The 21,233-nt window shown below is 47.2% G+C and overlaps 2 protein-coding genes across 2 annotated transcripts in view; one reads left to right on the top strand and one right to left on the bottom strand.

Moving 5' to 3' along the window:
• Window positions 1–1,675, top strand: part of LOC133661439 (calcium-activated potassium channel subunit beta-4-like) — a 10,713-nt gene extending 9,038 nt beyond the window's left edge. Inside the window, exons 3-4 of the mRNA XM_062064635.1 lie at window positions 581–711; window positions 786–1,675. Coding sequence (XP_061920619.1) covers window positions 581–711; window positions 786–1,080 — 426 coding nt within the window. The 3' untranslated portion in view covers window positions 1,081–1,675. The remainder of the gene's footprint in view (window positions 1–580; window positions 712–785) is intronic.
• On the bottom strand, window positions 1,364–21,233 carry ptprb (protein tyrosine phosphatase receptor type b). The gene is given in 41 exon segments (XM_062064633.1): window positions 1,364–5,056; window positions 5,127–5,238; window positions 5,306–5,441; window positions 5,513–5,676; window positions 5,754–5,876; window positions 5,942–6,076; window positions 6,141–6,217; window positions 6,294–6,384; window positions 6,451–6,532; window positions 6,592–6,609; window positions 9,361–9,441; window positions 9,504–9,609; window positions 9,676–9,782; window positions 9,939–10,072; window positions 10,150–10,289; window positions 10,369–10,504; window positions 10,506–10,519; window positions 10,580–10,858; window positions 10,983–11,264; window positions 11,329–11,494; window positions 11,566–11,666; window positions 11,744–11,894; window positions 15,478–15,650; window positions 15,710–15,979; window positions 16,050–16,197; window positions 16,267–16,397; window positions 16,466–16,631; window positions 16,744–16,841; window positions 16,911–17,115; window positions 17,192–17,250; window positions 17,340–17,606; window positions 17,667–17,812; window positions 17,882–17,999; window positions 18,073–18,219; window positions 18,283–18,399; window positions 18,470–18,736; window positions 18,806–19,063; window positions 19,135–19,266; window positions 19,342–19,479; window positions 20,605–20,944; window positions 21,085–21,233. Coding segments are annotated over 41 exon segments (5,928 nt in total). The 5' UTR covers window positions 21,151–21,233; the 3' UTR covers window positions 1,364–5,009.

Raw genomic sequence — 21,233 nt, 5'->3', positions numbered from 1 at the left:
GTTGCAGCCCTAATATATATATACACATATATATGAAATACTTGACTTGGTGAATTCTAGCTGTAAATATACTCCTCCCGTCTTAGCCCCACCCCCCACCCCACGCCCCCACCTCCCGAAATCGGAGGTCTCAAGGTTGGCAAGTATGTGCTAAAGGCAGTGCCCTTAAGGCACGCCCCCAATAATGTTGTCCGGGTGGAAATCGGGAGAAATTCGGGAGAATGGTTGCCCCGGGAGATTTTCGGGAGGGGCACTGAAATTCGTGAGTCTCCCGGGAAAATCAGTAAGGTTGGCGAGTATGCTCAAAGTCACTGTACAACAAATAAAAGCAGTACATCGTTTTACAATCGGTTAAAAATGTAAGCAAAAATAATGCCGAAATTAGCATGCTAATGTTAGCACACTAGCAAATTAGCATTAGAAAGTAAAGTACATGACCTTAGGACGGTGTACACCTACAAAATTAGCTAAAAGTGTTGCTTTTAAATGAAGAATAAAATATTGTATTTATAGTGTGAGTGCTAGTGTAACATATATGCTACCTAAACGTAGAAGAAAGTGTTACTTGTGGTTTGTCCAGTGTTCGTACGTCCCGCCGTGTGAGCGTGACAACCAGAAGAACCGCGAGAGCGTCCTCCGGTGGGAGGAGTACTTCAACCGTCAGCTGGCGGGCCAGAGCTTCTTCACCTGCTTCTTCAACCAGCACAGGAGGTGAGTGCGTACGTTCCACCCGGGGCGCGTAACGGCCTCAGGAAGCTCCTACCTACCTACCGCTGTCCTCGCAGGCCCGACGACGTGCTGTGGCGGCGCTCGCAAGACGCCGTCGTGCTGCTGCACTGCTTCCTGTGGCCCGCGGCGTCGCTGTTCCTGGGCGCGCTCATCGTGCTGCTGACGGTGTGCGCGCGCACCCTCGCCGTGCGCGCCGAGGCGCTCCAGAAGAGGAAGTGCTCGTACCGCTCGTGCAGGGAAGCGGCGACGGCCCGCTGCTTTGGCGAGACTGTGGACACGAACTTTGACCCCGAGCTGCTGTTGTCATCCAGTCCGCTGTTCTCCGTGCGCCGCCGCGAGCGAGAACATTGAGGGGGATGATCGTCCACCTGCCGGACCTCAAAGACGTAGTGTCACGTGATCTTTTTCTCACTTCCTGTTCTTAAGGGTTGTCCATTTTGGACGCCTCATGTAGCGCTTCAAAGTTTGAATGTTTCAACTCAGGTCCTGTTTGTCTATCTGTGGCTCCGCCCTCTTTCTGCACCATGTGACCCTGGTAGCCGCTTGCAGTGCCTAATACACCTTGGAATAAAAGTGTTTATCAGTCATCTGAGCAGGGCTGAGGGGGCGGGGCTTAGATAGGATGTTTTGCAAGTGCACACACACACACACACACACACACACACACAAAGGTAATCATTGGGCGTCAATAATGAGGTACATTTTTACTAAAATAGTGCAAAGTTTACATTTGCAGCCATGGCTTATTGAAGCCTCCGGAGAGTATTTACATCGCTTCACTTTGTCCACATTTTGTTTTGTTACATCTTTAGACTAAAATTCAACAAATTCATTTTTGTCAAAATTCCACACACGATACCACGTAATGACAACGTGAAAATGTTCACATGTGAGTACGTTTTCACGGCATTTGCCGTGAAGGTCAAAAGTAGTGATGGGTAGATGAGGTGTCATGAAGCGTTTCGACACATTGCAAAACTGTATTGATAGTGTGTCGATACTGTGTCACTAAATACTGACATCTGCTGGACATTAAAAATCCCTACAGGCAACCTATGGACCGACTCAACTGACACTGATTTTATGACCTAGTACAGGGGTGTCCAAAGTGCGGCCCGCAGGTCATTTTTTAACAGCCCCACGGCACATTTTAAAAATACGATTGAAAAAAAAAAAAAAACATTAAAAGTGGTATTTAAAGAGCAAACAGGTGAAATGTAACAAGAAAATGTAGCAATGTTTACTCTAATCACACAAAGCTGCCATGTAGGCTGTTTCTTTCTTTAAAAAATAATAATGAATCAAATTCAACGTCATTATGAATTATTGACCTATTCAAGGCTCCAATTACGTCACATTAAATATTTACAGATATTTTTTGGGGAAAATGTTGCATATTTTGTGTTTGCCATGTAAAAAAACCAGGCTGTTTTTTTTAAAGAAGGGCCTAAAACGAACAAACAAAAAACATAAACAACAATAAAACTTATAATTGACAGATAGATCTGAAGTTGATCTCGAGATTATAGTGTTAAAAGTAAACAGTAAAAAAAAAAAAATTATAGTTTATTTTTTAACACTTTAATGAGTAGGACCCTTTTGGATCCCCTACAATTTTAGTGTGATTAGTTTTTAAGTGTCATTGTTCAAAAAATAATAATGAATTAAAATCAATGGTGTTATGAGTTATTGACCTTTTTAAGGCTCCAATTATCATATAATCTCAAATATCCCACTTAAAAATTTTATTGGGTGAAAATATTGCATATTTTGTGTTTTTTTCATTAAAAAAAAGGGTTTTCTTTGGCAAAAAGAGCATACAATTTAAATCTTTAAAAAATGTTATATTGACAGATAGACCTAATGTTGATCTAGAGATTTAAAAACTTGAATAATAACACAAATAATAATACTGAATAATGACACATTTTTTATATTTTTTGGACCAAAACCCTTTGGGATCCCCTGGATCAAGCCTGAGTGGAAGCCTAAATGTATATTTTTTATACATATATTGTATTGGTTTTAAAAATAAAAAATATCAAAATGGCCCCTGCTAGCTTTGATTTTTCAATGTGCGGCCCTCAGTGGAAAAAGTTTGGACACCCCTGACCTAGTATATACAATAATATAAACCAAGTCATTGTATTTCATTAAGGATTATTTCATATCTTCATTTAAATAAAAATATATTTTTATCTTTTTTAGATAGTCAATAAATAATGTGAACATGCATCATAACATGGAAATCTAAGAGAACGTGTTGTGAATGACGATGCTTGTGGACTGGGAATTTTTTTAATTTTTTTTTACACATTTTTATTCCAAAAAAACAGTTTTTCGAACGTATTAAATTTTAGACGATTTCTCTTCTTAGTTATTATTTCTCCGGCTGTAGAAAAGACCCGCTCACAGGGCACAGAGGAGGCGTCCGTGCGACACAGTTTGCGTATCGGTCACGTGACTGAAACAGCTCATGATCGGTCACGTGACTTTCTAAAAGCGGTACGCGCACCGACACAGGGTTTTGCTCTATGAGCTCGACGCATGCGCCGATGCATCGGTGTTGCCGGACCCATCACTAGTCAAAAGTGAGCTCAGGTGCATCAACTGATCATCATTGGGATGTTCCTACAGCTTAATTGGAGTCCACCCCTGGTAAATTCAGTTGGTTGAGCATGATTTGGAATGGCACACACCTGTCTGTAAGGTTCCCACACTTGACTTCAACCAAGAATGAAGTCGAAGGAATTGTCTGTAGACCTCCGAGTCAGGATTGTCTTGAGGCACAAATCTGGGGAAGGATACAGAAAAATATCTGCCTCTTTCAAGGTCCCAAAGAACACAGTGGCCTCAATCATCCTTCAATGGAAAAAGTTTGGAACCACCAGGACTCTTCCGAGAGCTGGCCAGCCGTCTAAACTGAGCAATCGGGGGAGAAGGGCCATAGTCAGAAAGGTAACCAAGAACCCGATGGTCACTATCAAAGCTCCAGCCCTCTTACGTGGAGAGAGGAGAACTTCCAGAGGACAACCATCTTAGACTTACACAAACTTTAATGATCCACAAGGGAAATTGTTCCACAAAGTAGCCTGTATGGTAGAGTGGATGGAAGCCATTCCTTTGTGAAAGTTTGTCAGAATGTACCTGAAAGACTCTCAGAAAATGAAATACCATTTTCTGGTCTGATGAGACACAAATGCAACTCTTTGGCGTGAATGCCAGGCCTCATGTTTGGAGGAAACCAGGCATGGCTCATCACCAGGCCAATTCCACCCCTACACTGAATTCCATTCCTAAGGTGAAGCCTGGTGATGGCAGCATCATGCTGTGGGGATGTTTTTCAGCAGCAGGAACCGGCAGATTAGAGTCAGGATAGAGGGAAAGATGAATGCAGCAATGTAGAAATACATCCTGGATGACAACCTGCTCCAGAGCGCTCTCTAACTCAAACTGGGGTGATGGTTCCTCTTTCAGCAGGACAACGACCCTTAGCACACAGCCAAGATATCAAAGGAATGGTTTCAGGACATGTCCTTAAGTGGCCCAGCCAGAACCCAGACTTGAATCCGATCTCTGGAGAGATTTAAAAATTCCATCCAACTTAATGGAGCTTGAGAGGTGCTGCAAAGAGGAATGGGCGAAACTGCCCAAAGATAGGTGTGCCCAGCTTGTGGCATCGTATTCAAAAAGACTTGAGCTGTAATTTTTGCCAAAGGTGCATCAACAAAGTATTGAAGAAATGCTATGAATACTTATGTAATTATGATTTCTTAGTTTTAATACATTTTCTAAATAAAAACATTTTACATTGTCATTATGGGGTATTGTGTGTCTGGATTAAATTTGTGTCTAAATTATTTTATTCCATTTTGGCATAAGGCTGTACCATAACAAAATGCTGAAAAAGTGAAGTGCTGTGAATACTTTCCGGATGCACTGTATATATTTACATTAAGTAACGTTATTAAATAGTGTGAAATATATAAAAATAATGTCTTTTTATGTCAGTGCCAAAATTTCCGTTGTAAAAACCACACTCAGCCTGGGTGTGGCCTCTCTTTGTACGTGTGTGGACTCATTTTGTGCCTGTATGTCTCCCTCTTTCTCTAGTAAAGACGCCAAGCGCGCGCACTGAGAGGCCGCGCAAGGGTAAACGGAGTCGGTGTGAGCTTAAACTGAGCCCGTGTGCATAGACAGTTCAGAGTGGTTTCTATGCGTGAGGATTTTGGCACTGTTTTGACGCCATACTCTTTCCTTTCTAACTCTACGTCCGCTCTTCATCTCGCCAGCTTGTGCATGCTTAGCGCCCCCGTGTGGACCAGTTCTGAAAGACAATCAAGAGGAGGTCACGTTGTCATGGTTGTCATGGTGATGGCAGGACATGTTGTTCTCACCACGGCACAAGTCCGGGTTGAAGTTCTCGTAGAGCGGACTCTCCTGTTGGCTGCGATGCTTGCGGGCTCTGAGGACGTCGCGGACGCACTGATGCAGGAAGGCGTACTGACTCTGTCACAGGAAGCAAACACAATGAGCGCACGTCCACGCCGCTGACAAGTCTTCTTGGGAGGCTCACCTCGGTCTGGACCATGTGTTGGCGGTGGAGGCGTAGGTCGAACACGCAACCGTACATGTCCACGCATCCTTTGGTGTCCAGCTGCTGCAGGACGCGGTTTAACGCGATGAAGGTCCCGGTGCGTCCTATGCCGGCACTAAACACACACATGGCGTCCGTGCTTAGAGCGGACGCGGTCAAACGTGCGCTGAGAAGTCCGGCGCCAACCTGCAGTGGACGACGCTCGGTCCCGCCTCAGCCGAGCGGTCCACAAAGTCCCGGACGGTCCTGACGAACTGGACCAGGGAGTGCGTGCTGTCTGGGACGCCGTGGTCTGGCCACACGGTGAAGTGGAAGTGACGCAGCAGCCGAGGGACGCCGCCGCTCCTCTCCTGGGGGCGGAGTCATAAGCGTTAACACACACACACGCAGATGCCAGGGCGGCCATGAAGCGAGCGTGACCAGTCACCGAGGTGATCCTGAACTCGCGGACGGTCCACTCGGGAAGAATTGACTCAGACGTCATCTGGACCACCAGCTCGCCGTAGTAAAGCGCCTCCTTGTGGGCGGGCCAGTACTGCTCACACTTGACCTGCAGACAAGAGGCGGCGTCACTTGGCTGCATTGGCGTACATGGCGAACGTGAACGAGACCTACCCGCCCCTTTTCCACGCACTGCGTCACCATGACGACAGCGTGGACGCCGTGTTCCCACACCATCCTCCAGAAGTCGTCCTTGGTTCCAGGCAGCGGGCCCTGCGTGGCGATGTACTCGCGACGGAAGTTGTGACCCTGAGGGGGCGGAGTTACAGAGAGTGAGAAAGAGGCGGGGCCTGCATCGCCGGAAGGCACGTACGGGAACGTAGCTGGCGTTGATGTAGTCGGAACACGGGTCGTCGTCGAGGCACGACAGCTTCACTCGGGTGGAATCGTCTGGAGGAACACAAAGACAGATGTGCTGACTTAATGGGCGGAGCCAGTCGGCGAGGACTTACAGAAGTCAACTAACATGGCAGGATGTTGTTGTAGCGGTTCTTTGCGCGGTTCTCGGGCAGCCGCGACACGTCCACGGTCTGGTTCCGACCCACATCCTTCAAGTCCTGGCGAGAACAAAAGGTCACTCTCCTCCAGAGCCACGGCCAATGGCCGCCTCCGCCCACTCTTACCTCAAACTCCTCGGACAGCAGGAAGCTGGCGTCGGCGCAGAGTTTGACCACATGAGACTCGAAGTGACACGCCTTGACGGGACTGAACGCACACACACGTCAGCTCCAAGGAAGTTGTAAGAAAGTTCTGACTGGACTCACCTGGCGACCCGACGAGTGCTGCCATGAACAAACACACATTAGTCACGTGTCTTATACACACACACACACATATATATATACACTCTCACGCACGCATTCTTGTATTTGTTACATTCTTGAGACCTCAGAAAAACAAAACATATACCGTATTTTTCGGAGTATAAGTCGCACCGGCCGAAAATGCACAATAAAGAAGGAAAAAAACACATACGTCGCACTGGAGTATAAGTCGCATTTTTTGGGGAAATTTATTTGATCAAATCCAACACCAAGAATAGACATTTGAAAGGCAATTAAAAATAAATAAAGAATAGTGAACAACAGGCTGAATAAGTGTACGTTATATGACGCATAAATAACCAACTGAGAACGTGCCTGGTATGTTAACGCAACACATCATGGCAAGAGTCATTCAAATAACTAAAACATATAGAACATGCTATACGTTTACCAAACAATCTGTCACTCCTGATTGCTAAATCCCATGAAATCTTCCTCCCCGGTGTCGCCTCTGGTATGTCCTTTCTTTCTGCTGCTCAATTGCCGTTCTCTGCTGCATATTTCACTACGTCCAGCTTGTAATCTGCAGTATATGATTTCCTTCTCAGTTTTTACAAGTTACCGCCAATGTTGATGTGATCCATTTTAATAGCTACGGCAGTAGCACATAGCACAGGGGTCACCAACCTTTTTGAAACCAAGAGCTACTACTCGGGTACTGATTAATGCGAAGGGCTACCAGTTTGATACACACTTAAATAAATTGCCAGAAATAGCCAATTTGCTCAATTCACCTTAGCTCTATGTTATTATTAATAATTAATGATATTTATCTTTGTGGAAACACTGATCATCTTAATGGTTTCTCACAATAAATATATATAGAAACAGATAAATATCAATATGCAACACTTTATTTTTATATTTTCTCTAAGTGCACATTTTTCAAATTGAACATTTTCAAATGATCACTTCTAAAACAGTCTTGTGAAATCACAATATCCCATTTTAACTAGCTAGCCACTAACATTTTTTAACAAATCATGAATTACTTTGCACCATGTTTGTACAAATAATAACTCATGTAAAATACAAGTCAACTCTCAAATTTTTAAATAAATCATGTCACACTTTGAACTAGACATCAAATCTGTTATCTGTTTCTTTGTCAGTTAGTGAAGACCAAGTCTTTAAAATATTTTCTTGGATTTTCAAATTCTATTTGAGTTTTGTCTCTCTTAGAATTAAAAATGTCGAGCAAAGCCAGACCAGCTTGCTAGTAAATAAATAAAATTTAAAAAATAGAGGCAGCTCACTGGTAAGTGCTGCTATTTGAGCTATTTTTAGAACAGGCCAACGGGCTACTCATCTGGTCCTTACGGGCTACCTGGTGCCCGCGGGCACCGCGTTGGTGACCCCTGATATAGCATATAGCGGTTAGCATCCCATGACCCACAATGCACTTCTGCCATGACCCTCCCCCGCCGAATTCTTATTGGTTGACGTGTGAGTGACGATTGCTGACGTGTGTGTGACGATTGCTGCCATTTGCTTCGTCTCTTACGCGAATGAGATAAATAATATTATTTGATACTTTATGGTAATGTGTTAATAATTTCACACATAAGTCACTCCGGAGTATATGTCGCACCCACGGCCAAACTATGAAAAAAACGGCGACTTATAATCCGAAAAATACAGTACATACTATGCAAATATAAAAAAGGTAAGCTTTTAGTTATTTTAAAATTTTTGTTTGTTTGTAATTGGTTTTTAATTTTCATTATTTACTTCAAGTTATTACAGTATGTCTATATACATACATATTTATTTAAAAAAAAAAAAAATTTGGCCAAAGTGAGCACATTTGAATTTCTTACACACACTTGGCCAGAGGGGGAGCACTTCAAATTTTTACGCACACTTGTTATTTCATATGTTAAACAGAGGGGGAGCACTTTTAAAACAGACACTCGGTCAATTTGAAAAATCCCATTGTGGAGGGGGGCGTGGCCTGCAGGCCTGCAGCGGAACGGGGTGTGCCAGGACCGACCTCGAAGTCAGTGACAGGTGCGTAGATGGCCCAGGTGGGCCTTGTTGTCTAATCACCTGTCGCTCTGTGCAAGCAGCAACCGGGAGGAGAGACGGGGTTGGAGCTGGAGCAAGAGCGCGAGCAGGAGAGACAGACAATTGCTGGAAAGCAACCTGAGGACATTAGTGCAAAATAAAACTGTATTGTAACCCTGAAACGGGCTCTCATGTCGGTGCTTGGTGGTCCGGCTTGGTTGGGCGCCAAATTGTGGAGGTTGCCCCCCAGTGGGTTCTTCGGACCACCAAGCACCGACATAAGAGCCTGTTACAGGGTTACAATACAGTTTTATGTTGCACTAATGTCCTCAGGTTGCTTTCCAGCAATTGTCTGTTTGTCTCTCCTGCTCTTCCTCGCGCTCTTGCTCCAGCTTCAACCCCGTCTCTTCTCCCGGTTGCTGCTTATACAGAGCGACAGGTGATTAGACAACAAGGCCCACCTGGGCCATCTACGCACCTGTCGCTGACTTCACCACCAGGGGTGCAAATGAGACATTCTCTATTAGATGGTTTTCCATATTGGGACCATGATTTCGGTCCTAACTTGTTTACTGGTCCTCATATGGATGGTACTTTTCCTTGTTGATGTCTCAAGAACGGTAGAAACACAAGAACACACGCACACACACGCACGCACACACACACACACACACACACACACACACACACACACACACTAACCTCCTGACTGCGACGTACATCCCTGCATGAGGCACCTCCTTCCACATACTCATCCTCATCACAGGGCTTTCCTGCACCGCCCTAATAAAGGAACCAAGTCAGAACCAGAACCAGAACCAGAACCAGATCTAAAGCATACGTACACTTTATGAAGTCTGTGTCTGTAAAGGAGCAGCGAGACCACGGCCACCGTCACGCCAAGTAGGAACACGCTGGCACTCAGACCCTCCACCACGCCCCCTAGTGGCTCTAAGAGAAGCCCTCGCACATTAGTGAACAGCTGTGTGTGTGTGTGTGTGTGTGTGTGTTTGTCACCTGCTTGTGTCCTGAGGGGTGTCGACAGATAGGTGTCGCTAAAGAGCGGCTGAGGGAACTCTTTGTTGGTTTCATCAAACAGTCGAGTGTACGCCCGCACGCTCAGCCTACACACACACACACACACACACACACACACACACACACACACACACACACACACACACACACACACACACACACACACACACACACACACACACACACACACACACATTAGTTGTGGCGTGTACTGAAGAGAAGGTGCACTTCCCGTTGGCTACCGGTAAGAAGTTCTGGCTTTCAGTGGTCCGTCACAGAAGTGCCCGTAGCTGTCACTCAAGAAGGAGTCGTCATGGTAACGATCGCAGGTCCCGCCCAGGCGGTCTCCTCCTGCCCCCAGGTTGACTTCCACTACCTGAGCAACGAGATCAGCTCTTAGATTTTATTGTGAAAAACCGTTTTTCTTTTTACTCTCAGGGGGCGAGGTGTCACCTGGCCGCCTGAGGCGTCGGCATCTTGCGGACATCGGTTGAGGAAATAGGCGGTCTGGTAGGCCCGGACAGAAGCGTTGTTGATGTAGTGGCGGTAGGAGGGCAGAGGGTGGCGCTGCTCCGGCAGCAAGGCATCACCAGCTGTTATTTTTGGACAGTAGTTTTAGCTTTAACGTGGCAGGAAGTGAAAAGGACAATCAGCAAAATAAAAGCACAGCACCGTCAGACTCGGCCGCGATGACGGCGAAATAACGCACGGCGCCATTGACATCGCTAAACCAGGAACAGTTGAAGCGAAACAAGATGGAGGACGTCGTCACCTTCGCCGTCATCTCGCTCACGGTCAGGCTGGGGGGGCGGGGCCGGTGGACCTGTAAGCAAAGACACTGGATGAACAACCTGTCAATCATACGTGCTGCGTGCTGACTCACGGTCTATCATCGTGACGGCCGTCTGCGTCACCGGCAGACTTGCCTTCCCCGAGGACGACACCCGGACAGATATGGAGTACCTCCGGAAGGCGCCCAGGTGGTCCAGCGTGACCGTGGTGACTCCGCCCGACAGCCACAGCGTCGCCATCAGCTGCTCGTCGTCATGGCGACGACACTCCACCACGTACGAGTCAAAGTCGGAGAGAGGAGGAGACCAGGAGCACGACACAGATGACGACGACGCGGGGACACAGTGGACGGACTTGAGGGGGGCCGGACCTGGGAGGCGGAGTTTGACATACAAGTTGGCAAAATAAACACACACCTATCTTGTAAAAAAAAAACAAAAAACTAGATGTGAAGTACGTAAGTAAAGTCATCAACATGTCAAAGCTCCACCCACTCGTTGTAACGCCTCTTTGAATTGGTTGGCTCCTGACGCTGTGCCCGCCCATCGCCTCGCCCCCGCTGACCGTTGCCACTGTGAAGTTGTACTGTCGGCCCGGAAACATCCCGCCTATGAGGCAGCTGGTCAGCTGGTTTCCGGTGATTGACAAGCGGTCGGGGGGGGTCCACGCCACAGTAAAGTTGTTGTAGTCTCCAGAGGCGGGGCCAGCCCACGACAGCTCCAGCGTGCCATTGGATGGGCCTTGTTTGACGGACAGGTGAATGGGCGGTTCTGGAGCTGGAAGGAAAGGTTGAAAAAGGGTAGTCTGGAGGGAGGTGTTTCTTTTTCTTCATCATCTTACTTGTGCGTCCAAACGTTGAGGCCACGTTGCTCAGCTCGCCACTATTTGTGATGACCTCAACGTGGTACAGACAACCAGGGGTCAGCCCTGTAAACATGTGACTCCTATGCTCCGCCCCCAGCAGCTGAGCTCCCAAGGTAGCTCCGTAGTGGTTGTACACGATCACCTGAAAGCAACGCGGACGCTCTCGTATTGATAGGACGAGGAACTTGAAGCCCCGCCCACAACCTGGCTCACCTGGTAGCTGCTCCGCCCCCCCACCCCGTGCTGCCAGCTCGCCGTCAGTTTGTCCGTCTGTCCGAAACTTTCCAGCTGCAGCCGCTCAACAGGGGACGGAACTATAGGCGAGAAAACGAGTTCAGGACGATGACGCAGGAAAGATCAAAGCAAAGTGGATGATGACATCGTCACTGACCCGTCCTGGTGAGCACGGACGACTCGCTGCTCATGTCCCGACTCCAGCTGATCACCCGCAGGCGGTGAAGTCGTCCTGCTTCGAGGCCTGTGAACACGCGCTCGTCTACGCCTGGATGGACCTTGTCTACACCTACCAGCTTACCTGCCAGCTGCACCACAACCACACTCGATTAACCACACTTATTCAACAACGCCTGTTTAATTACACTAATTACATAATACCCGTTTAACCATACTAATTAAAACACACCTGTTTAACCATATTAAATAAATCATACACATTTAGCCACTCTAATTAAACCACACCCGTTTAACCACACTAATTAAATCACACCCATTTAGCCACATAATTAAACCATACCCGTTCAACCAAACTAATTAAACCACACCCATTTAACCACATAGTTAAATCATACCAATTCAACCACACAAATTAAACCACACCCGTTTAACCACACTAATTAAACCACACCCTTTTAGTCACATAATTAAACCATACGCGTTTAACCACACTAATTAAACCACACCCTTTTAATTAATTTAACCACACCTTTTTAACTGTACTTGTTTAACCACACCTACTTAACAACACTCGATTAACCACACTTATTCAACAACGCCAGTTTAATTACACTAATTAAATAATACCCGTTTAACCATACTAATTAAAACACACCTGTTTAACCATATTAAATAAATCATACACATTTAGCCACTCTAATTAAACCACACCCGTTTAACCACACTAATTAAATCACACCCATTTAGCCACATAATTAAACCATACCCGTTCAACCAAACTAATTAAACCACACCCATTTAACCACATAGTTAAATCATACCAATTCAACCACACAAATTAAACCACACCCGTTTAACCACACTAATTAAACCACACCCTTTTAGTCACATAATTAAACCATACGCGTTTAACCACACTAATTAAACCACACCCTTTTAATTAATTTAACCACACCTTTTTAACTGTTCTTGTTTAACCACACCTACTTAACAACACTCGATTAACCACACTTATTCAACAACGCCTGTTTAATTACACTAATTAAATAATACCCGTTTAACCATACTAATTAAAACACACCTGTTTAACCATATTAAATAAATCATACACATTTAGCCACTCTAATTAAACCACACCCGTTTAACCACACTAATTAAATCACACCCATTTAGCCACATAATTAAACCATACCCGTTCAACCAAACTAATTAAACCACACCCATTTAAGAAAATACAACACCCTTAAAATTCAAGAGACAATAGAAAACAATAAAAGTTTGAAGAAAACAAGGCAGAAACTTGCAAGTGGAAAGCAGAAAATAACAACATTACTTGATAAAGAGGGGACAGAAATCACAGATCAAGACATGATTTTGATGAGGATTGAAGAATTTTATGAAGAACTCTATCAAAGCAGTCAGTCAGTAGACCTTCAATTATCCATAGACTCAGAAGAAATTCCAGACATCACATATTGGGAGGTGCAGCATGCAGTCAAAAACATGAAACGAGGGAAAGCACCAGGACCAGATAATATTTTAATTGACACAATTAAAGAGGGGGAGGATGTCATTGCTAAGGAGCTGGCGAAGCTATACACAGCTTGCTTACATCAGGGGAAAGTGCCAGAGAAGTGGAAAGAAGCTAACATGATCATAATTTTCAAGAAAGGGGATGAGAGGGACCTCAAGAACTACAGACCTATTAGCCTTCTTTCAAACATATACAAGTTGTTTACAAGAATTCTGACAAATCGAATGGAAAATACACTTAATAGCAACCAACCCAGAGAACAAGCAGGGTTTAGGAGTGGTTTTTCTACCATGGACCATATTCATACATTGAATCAGATCAAAGAAAAATGCCAAGAATACAACAAACCACTTTGTATGGCCTTCATAGACTATGAAAAAGCATTTGATTCGGTGGAGACACAGTCGGTTCTAAAAGCTCTGCAAGATCAAGGAATTCATCATAAGTACATTAAATTACTCAAGGACATCTACACAAACTGCACTACCACAGTTACGCTGCACAAACCAAGCGAAAAAATCCACATAAAGAAGGGTGTCCGACAAGGCGATACCATTTTCGCCTAAACTGTTTACAGCTTGTTTGGAAGGCATATTTCGCTCTCTGGAGTGGGAGGATAAAGGAGTTGATATCAACGGAGACAAATTTAATCATCTGAGATTTGCAGATGACATTGTTGTCTTGGTAGAGCAAATCAGTGAAGTGGAAGATATGCTTAAAGACCTTGCAAATGCCAGCAAATGTTGTGGATTGAAAATGAATATGAAAAAAACAAAAGTTATGGCAAATTCCATGGTACCTCATGGACTTGTGACTGTTAATGGAAATGAAATTGATGAAGTTAATGAATATATCTATCTGGGGCAGAGATTTAGCCTGAAAGAAAAGAGTCAAGAACAGGAGATAGGGAGGAGAATCAGATTGGGCTGGTGCCAATATGGAAAACTGAGCAACATCATGAGAGGAGAAATACCGTTAAGCCTAAAAAGAAAGGTCTTTAATCAATGCGTGTTACCAACCATGACATATGGAGCTGAAACCTGGGCATTGTCAAATAAAATGGAAAAGAAAATAGCAGCAGCACAACACAACATGGAAAGAAATATGCTCGGAGTCACATATAAAGACAGAAAAACAAATGAATGGGTGAGAAAACAAACGCAAGTCCAAGACATTATGAGAACTATCAAATTCAGTAAGTGGAAGTGGGCTGGACATATCAGTAGAACAGATAATAGATGGACTTCCCTAATGACATCATGGAGACCCATGGATGGGAGCAGAAATAGAGGAAGACCAAGAGTGAGATGGCGAGATGAGATAGACAAATATTGGGGAACAGTGCAGTGGCAAGGAGCAGCTAGAGATCGTTCACTATGGCAGAAACATGCTGAGGCTTTCGTCCAGCAGTGGACTGACAATGGCTGATGATGATGATTTACCCACATAGTTAAATCATACCAATTCAACCACACAAATTAAACCACACCCGTTTAACCACACTAATTAAACCACACCCTTTTAGTCACATAATTAAACCACACGCGTTTAACCACACTAATTAAACCACATCCTTTTAATTAATTTAACCACACCTTTTTAACTGTACTTGTTTAACCACACCTACTTAACAACACTTGTTTAAAACCCTCCATTAAACCACACCAATTAAATCACACCCATTTAACCACACCAATTTAACCATGTTACTACACTCTTTAGACCACACCCGTTTAACCACACTAATTAAACCACACCCTTTTAATCACATAATTAAACCATACCTGTTTAACCACACTAGTTAAACCACACCCTTTTAATTCATTGAACCACACCCTTTTAAATGTACTTGTTTAACCACACCTATTCATCAACACTTGTTTAAACCCACCCATTAAACCACACCAATTAAATCACACCCATTTAACCACACCAATTTAACCATGTTACCACACTCTTTAGACCATACCCGTTTAACCACATTAATGAAACCTCACCCCTTCAACCACACCAATCAAATACCCGTTTAACTACACTTATTAAACCACACCCATTTAACCACGCTAAATAAACAACAACTCTTGAGCCCAAACCCGTTGAGCCACACTAAATAAGCCACACCCGTTTAACCATAAATTGCCTCTATAGTGTGGCGAGGCTGATTAAGCTCCACCCACCTGATAATGCTCCTTCGCACTCTCTTTAGCTTCCTGTTTGTGATCGGATGCCTGCTCATCCACGGCAAAGAGAGACAGATCATAGATGTCCACATGACCAATGGAGGGGCACCAGGAGAAAGCCAGCGAGGACGTGTTGGCGGTGGCGGTCAGGTTGGTGACGGCGGCGGGCCCTGTGGTTTAAGGCAGGTTGAGTTCTCATGCAAAGAACTAAAGGTCAAGTGTCACTCACGTGTTTGACCCTCTGCTGTGACTTCCAATGACTCCACACTGCCGCTCAGCGTCGCCAGTCTGACGCGGTACCACTTCCCTGCCGTCAGACCCGCCAGGCGCTCGCTGCGGCTCTCAGCCGGGAGCGTTCGATTGACCTGAACGATGCCGGCGTCATCGCTCACCAGCAGCGCAAAGCCGTCGTACACGCCCACCGGCCCCTCCCACGTGACGGTGAGGCTGTGGGTCGTGTGGGCGTTGTCGGCCTGCAGAGCGCTGATTCTGGCCGGGGCTGCGGCACAGTAAGCACGTTAAATATCATTGGCGTGAGACGTGGCTCAATCGGTGGTTCTGAAGCTTACCTGTGCGACCAGACGCTGTGTTGCTATTGGTCAGCTTCCCGCTTCGTGATTGGATAGTAAAATTGTAGGCCTGGCCTGGGATCAGATCCAGAAAGTCCAAAGAGGCCACGTGTTTGGGCACAAGTCGGGTTTCCATCACAGGTCCATCCTGGAGACAGGGAGTGACAGCAGGAACCAGGAAGTCTGACGTCTGACTAGTCTTGGGCGCACGACTCACAGAAGCAGAAAGCGAGGCGACGTACATGTCCATGTCTCCGTTTGCCGGCGTCCACGTGACCACCAGCCCCCCGCCAGAGTCCTTTGGGTTTCGGCGTGGCGCCAAGTGCAGATTTGTCACGGCGGCGGGAACTGGACAGGAAACCAGAACGTCAGGTCACCAATGTGCCGACGAGGACTACAAACACTGCGCATGCTACCTGTCCGAGCCTCCATGAACTGGGCTCTCTGGTTCGGTCCGCTGAATGACGACACCACAATCTTGTAGCGCCGCCCCGGGGTCAAAGAGGACAGGCGGTGATCTCGAACATGGCTGGCCAACGTGACCGCGGGGAAAACACGCGTGTCGTTGAAGAGTAACGTGACCTGCACACACGAGACATAGCTGAGCTAGGCTAGGCTAAGCTAAGCAAGGCTATGACTGAGCAGCACAAAATGGTCATGCAATGAACCCAAGTCCACCGTGACCCCTGCGTACCTCATAGTGGTCCACATCTCCTGGGGCTGGGCTCCAGGTGACGGTGAGGTCACATGATCCCACGTCGCTTAGCGACAGATTGGCCACAGCAGCTGGAACTGAGAGAAATGACCAAAATATTGTGAGGAACTTGTCAAGAATTTTACACACAACCTGCTGGGACTCACGTGTGCGCCCATCTGTCGACACACTGCTGACGTGAGCGCCGCTCCACGTTTCCACGGTTACGGTGTAAAGCCTGCCTGGCGTCAGAGACCAGAAGACGCACTCACTGCGGCTGGACGCCACACTCTGGTTCTGCAGAACACTGTGGTTGTAGGAGATGAGAACCACGTAGTTGTCCAAGTCTCCGGCTGCGTGTCGCCAGTACACCTAACAGGAAGTGACATTACAGCTAATGCTAATTCTAACTGACTGTATTGTTTGCTCTAATTAGGAGGTAACACACCTTGAGGAAGTCTTCTCTTGCCGAGTGTACGGCGGTAGGATTCTGCACGGTGGCAGGTTCTGTTACGCAGAAAGATAACAAGACCCAAATGTTTCGCCGAGTCAACCATAGCAGTGAAACGGAACAGGATGGAGCCAAGCTTTCGTACGTGTGCGTGCTTGAACTTGGGTGGCGTTCTCCAGGCTGCCGCTCCTCGTCACTATGACGACCGTGTATAGTCGCCCGGCCACCAGCGAGCTGAAGGAGCACTCGGGCAGCGAGGAGCGCGACACGGCGAGCGTGTGGACGTTCCGACTGCCGTCCTGAAGCCGGACCAGGTAACTGTCGACAGCGCCCACCGCGGGGCTCCAGGACACATGCAGGGTGTCCGGCCTGCCCGCGTTGACCACCGTTACCTCGGCAACAGATGCTGGGGCTGGAAGTAAAGTGATTAAGACTTAACATGCCTGACCTTAGAGCAAAATTCTGCACTCACCCGTCCTTGCCTCCAAGCTTGTGGCTTTGGACTCCACACCCCCACTGAAGGTGACGGCCTGCAGCCTGTAAAGGGCGCCTGGCGTTAAACCCGCCATCAGGAAGGAGGCGGAGCTAGCGGGAAGACTGTGGTTGTGAACCACTACGCTGTGGAAGACGACAGAGAAACAATAACATGTTTGCTCCGCTAAACTAAGCTAAGCTAAGCTAACACACCCATCCTTGAGAAGCACGACTGTGTAGTAGTCCAAGTCTCCACGCGGTTTTTCCCATGACGCCTGCAGGCTGTCCACGCCGACGCTGCGTAGCGTGATGACGCTCAACGCCATGGGAACTGTGGACAACACACTCCCGGTCAGGAGGGTGCGATTTCACACTTGCAAAGAGAAGAAGAAAAAATGAACAACCTGTTCGCCCCTCCACAGACACTGACGTGCTGAGCATCGCGCTCCTGGTCGTCACAGTGATGGTGTAGCGCCTCCCAGGGGTGAGGACGTTGAAAGTGCACTCTCTCATGTTAGGCTCCACCTCCCTGGTATCCATGGCGATGTCACCTACAGGGCCACACGTTGGTCAGTCGAGATGTGCTTGTGACAGTGCTCAGTGGGTGTGGCTACCGTGGCGAAGAGTCAGCAAGTAGCTGTCACGTGACCCAGAGGGGGCGTGGTTCCACATGGCGCTGAGGGAGGTTTCGTCTGCGTGTCGGATGTGGAGGTTGCACGCCGGCGCCGGAGCTGCCCACATGACCACAGAATGGTGTCAGTTTTCACGCCAAGTTAGGTGCAAAACAATAGCTCCTCTCACCCGTCGCGCCGTCGCAGCTGCTCTCGGCTGCCATGCCGCCGCTCTCGACCCTCAGCGTTGCCCTGTAAGTCCTTCCAGGAAGTAGCCCCGCCCCGACAATGGTGAAGTTGACAGCTTCCTTGTTCACAGCGGTGCTAACTAATTGCTGGGAGCCATTGTATAGGAAGAGCCTGTAGCTGTCCCAGTGACCAGCAGGGGGCGACCAGGACAGCAGGAGACCCCCGATGGAGGAAGGGCTCAGGGCGAGGAGAGATGCCGGCGCCGGGGCTGCATGCCACACAAGGACAGGGTTATTAAGCTGGCGGGAAAGAAGACAAGAAGTCGATCCTATCACACCTGTTTGTGCGCTGATCTCTGATTGGTTGAGCCGCTCGCCGCTAAGAGATGTCACCGTAACCTTATAGGCCGAGCCAGGGGTCAGCTGATCAATGACGGCCCCCGTAGCGTCAGGAGGAAGACTCGTCTTATGCGCGCTCGTGTTGTTGGACCGCAGGGAGACAACCAGAGCGTCCACATCGCCTTCGGGCCGTTTCCATGACAACCATAATGAGGTGCTGTTGCTGTCAGCTGAGAGGTTGCCCACGGCAGACGGGACTAGAGACAAAACATTAGGGACGCTACACTTCAAATCATCCGACCACATTTACTGCTTCCTCCCTTCAGACCTGTCTGGGCCTGGATGGTCGTGCCGTTCTGCAGCCCGCCTGCCTCCGTCGCCATGGTAACGTTGTAGCGTCTCCCCGGAATCAGGCCGACGAGCGTGTGTCGCGTGGCCGTGCTCTCCAACAGCAGACGGGCTAGTGGGAGGAGTCACAAGCTCACACAAGCTTTTCGCTCATTGCACAGAGTGCAGAAAGTGTGATGTCACATACCGGAATCCTCTAGGCGGTCGGTATGTTCCCTCAACAGCAGCCTGAAACGCTGTGTCCTGCCCGGGCCCGCCTGCCAGGAGAGTCCCAGGCTGTCACAGGACCTGGAGGTCACACACAAACCCGCTGGCGCTGAAGGGTCTGAAACGCACACACACACAATGAACAAGTTGCAATCATATACTGTATATACACACACAGAACATTATCGTATTTTTCGGAGTATAAGTCGCTCCGGCCGAAAATGCATAATAAAGAAGGAAAAAAACATATATAAGTCGCACTGGAGTATAAGTCGCATTTTTGGGGGAAATGTATTTGATAAAAGCCAACACCAAGAATAGACATTTGAAAGGCAATTTAAAATAAATAAAGAATAGTGAACAACAGGCTGAATAAGTGTACGTTATATGACGCATAAATAACCAACTGAGAACGTGCCTGGTATGTTAACGTAACATATTATGGTAAGAGTCATTCAAATAACTATAACATATAGAACATGCTATACGTTTACCAAACAATCTGTCACTCATGATCGCTAAATCCCATGAAATCTTATACGTCTAGTCTCTTACGTGAATGACATCAATAATATTATTTGATATTTTACGGTAATGTGTTAATAATTTTACACATTAGTCGCTCCTAAGTATAAGTCGCACCCCCGGCCAAACTGGGAAAAAAACTGCGACTTATAGTCCGAAAAATACGGTAAGTCTTATTATTGTTCTATGCTACCCCTAGTGGTCAAAGTGGGACACTGGCGGCGCTACAACGTTTTTGAAGATCACACAACTTGAGAAAAAAGTTCCAACATGAACATTTATATAACAATGTTTACTTTGGGCGTAACGGTGTAAAAGTCGGAGTCCTTACACACACACACACACACACACGCACACACACACACACACACACACACACACACACACACCATAGAACAATGGAGGACAGGAAATGAAGCTCAGCCCTGCATGGAAACACAACAACTTCTGTTCTGGAGACCCTCCAACACTCCGCACACACCAACTTCTGTTCTGAAGACCCTCCAACACTCCGTACACGCACACACACACACACACACACACACACACACTCTCTCTATCGCCGCCAGTCAGCTGCTGTACACTTCCTGCCGCCAATCAGAGTTCGGTGGCGAGGGGAAGCTTCATTAGCGAGGAGACGTGCGACCTGGAGGTCACACCATGTTGTGTGACTTCCCAGGAGGCCACATATTGACTTTGATTGTTCTTCAGAACTCACTGGTGTGCACGGTGACGTTGGCCGCGTCCTCGCCGCTACCGGACCGAACCTGCAGCATGTACGCGCTCCCTGGTTCCAAATAATGCAACCCACAGGTGAAGACTCCTCCCTCATCATCCACCTGTCCACCATTTCCTGTTAGCCCAGCGATGATGTCCGGCGGTCCCTCTATGCACTCTATGCCATCGCCGAGGCCGTCCAGCGACGTCACCGCAAAGGAGCAGCCGCGTCCAGGTGTGCTGAGCGTTAGCTGCACCCAATCCCAGTTGGACGTCACCTTGGAGACGGAGACGCTACACTGACTTGATGGTTTGTCTGCGGGAGCCGAGCGGGTCGGACCCTGACGGACAGATGGATAGACCCTCATCATTATCATCATCAACACTTGAATAGCAAGTCATGTTTCGTGTTTAAAAAACATCAATAGCAGTCCTAAAAAAACAAACATTCAAGATGCAAATGATGATTCAAACGCCGTACCTGCAGCACCTGCATCAACGTGAAGACCCGCCAGCACAAATGAGTCCACTTTTGACACCTCGGCATTTTGTCTCTTTGTGGCGTCCACCATAATCGTCTAGTCGCTCTGCTCGAAGCGTCCAGCGAACAGCAGCACCACAGTCTGAGTG

Source organism: Entelurus aequoreus, linkage group LG12, assembly GCF_033978785.1.
Source record: "Entelurus aequoreus isolate RoL-2023_Sb linkage group LG12, RoL_Eaeq_v1.1, whole genome shotgun sequence".
Lineage (NCBI taxonomy): Eukaryota > Metazoa > Chordata > Actinopteri > Syngnathiformes > Syngnathidae > Entelurus > Entelurus aequoreus.
The sequence above is the reverse complement of the archived record's forward strand: the minus strand, read 5'-3'. Positions and strand labels throughout refer to the sequence as shown.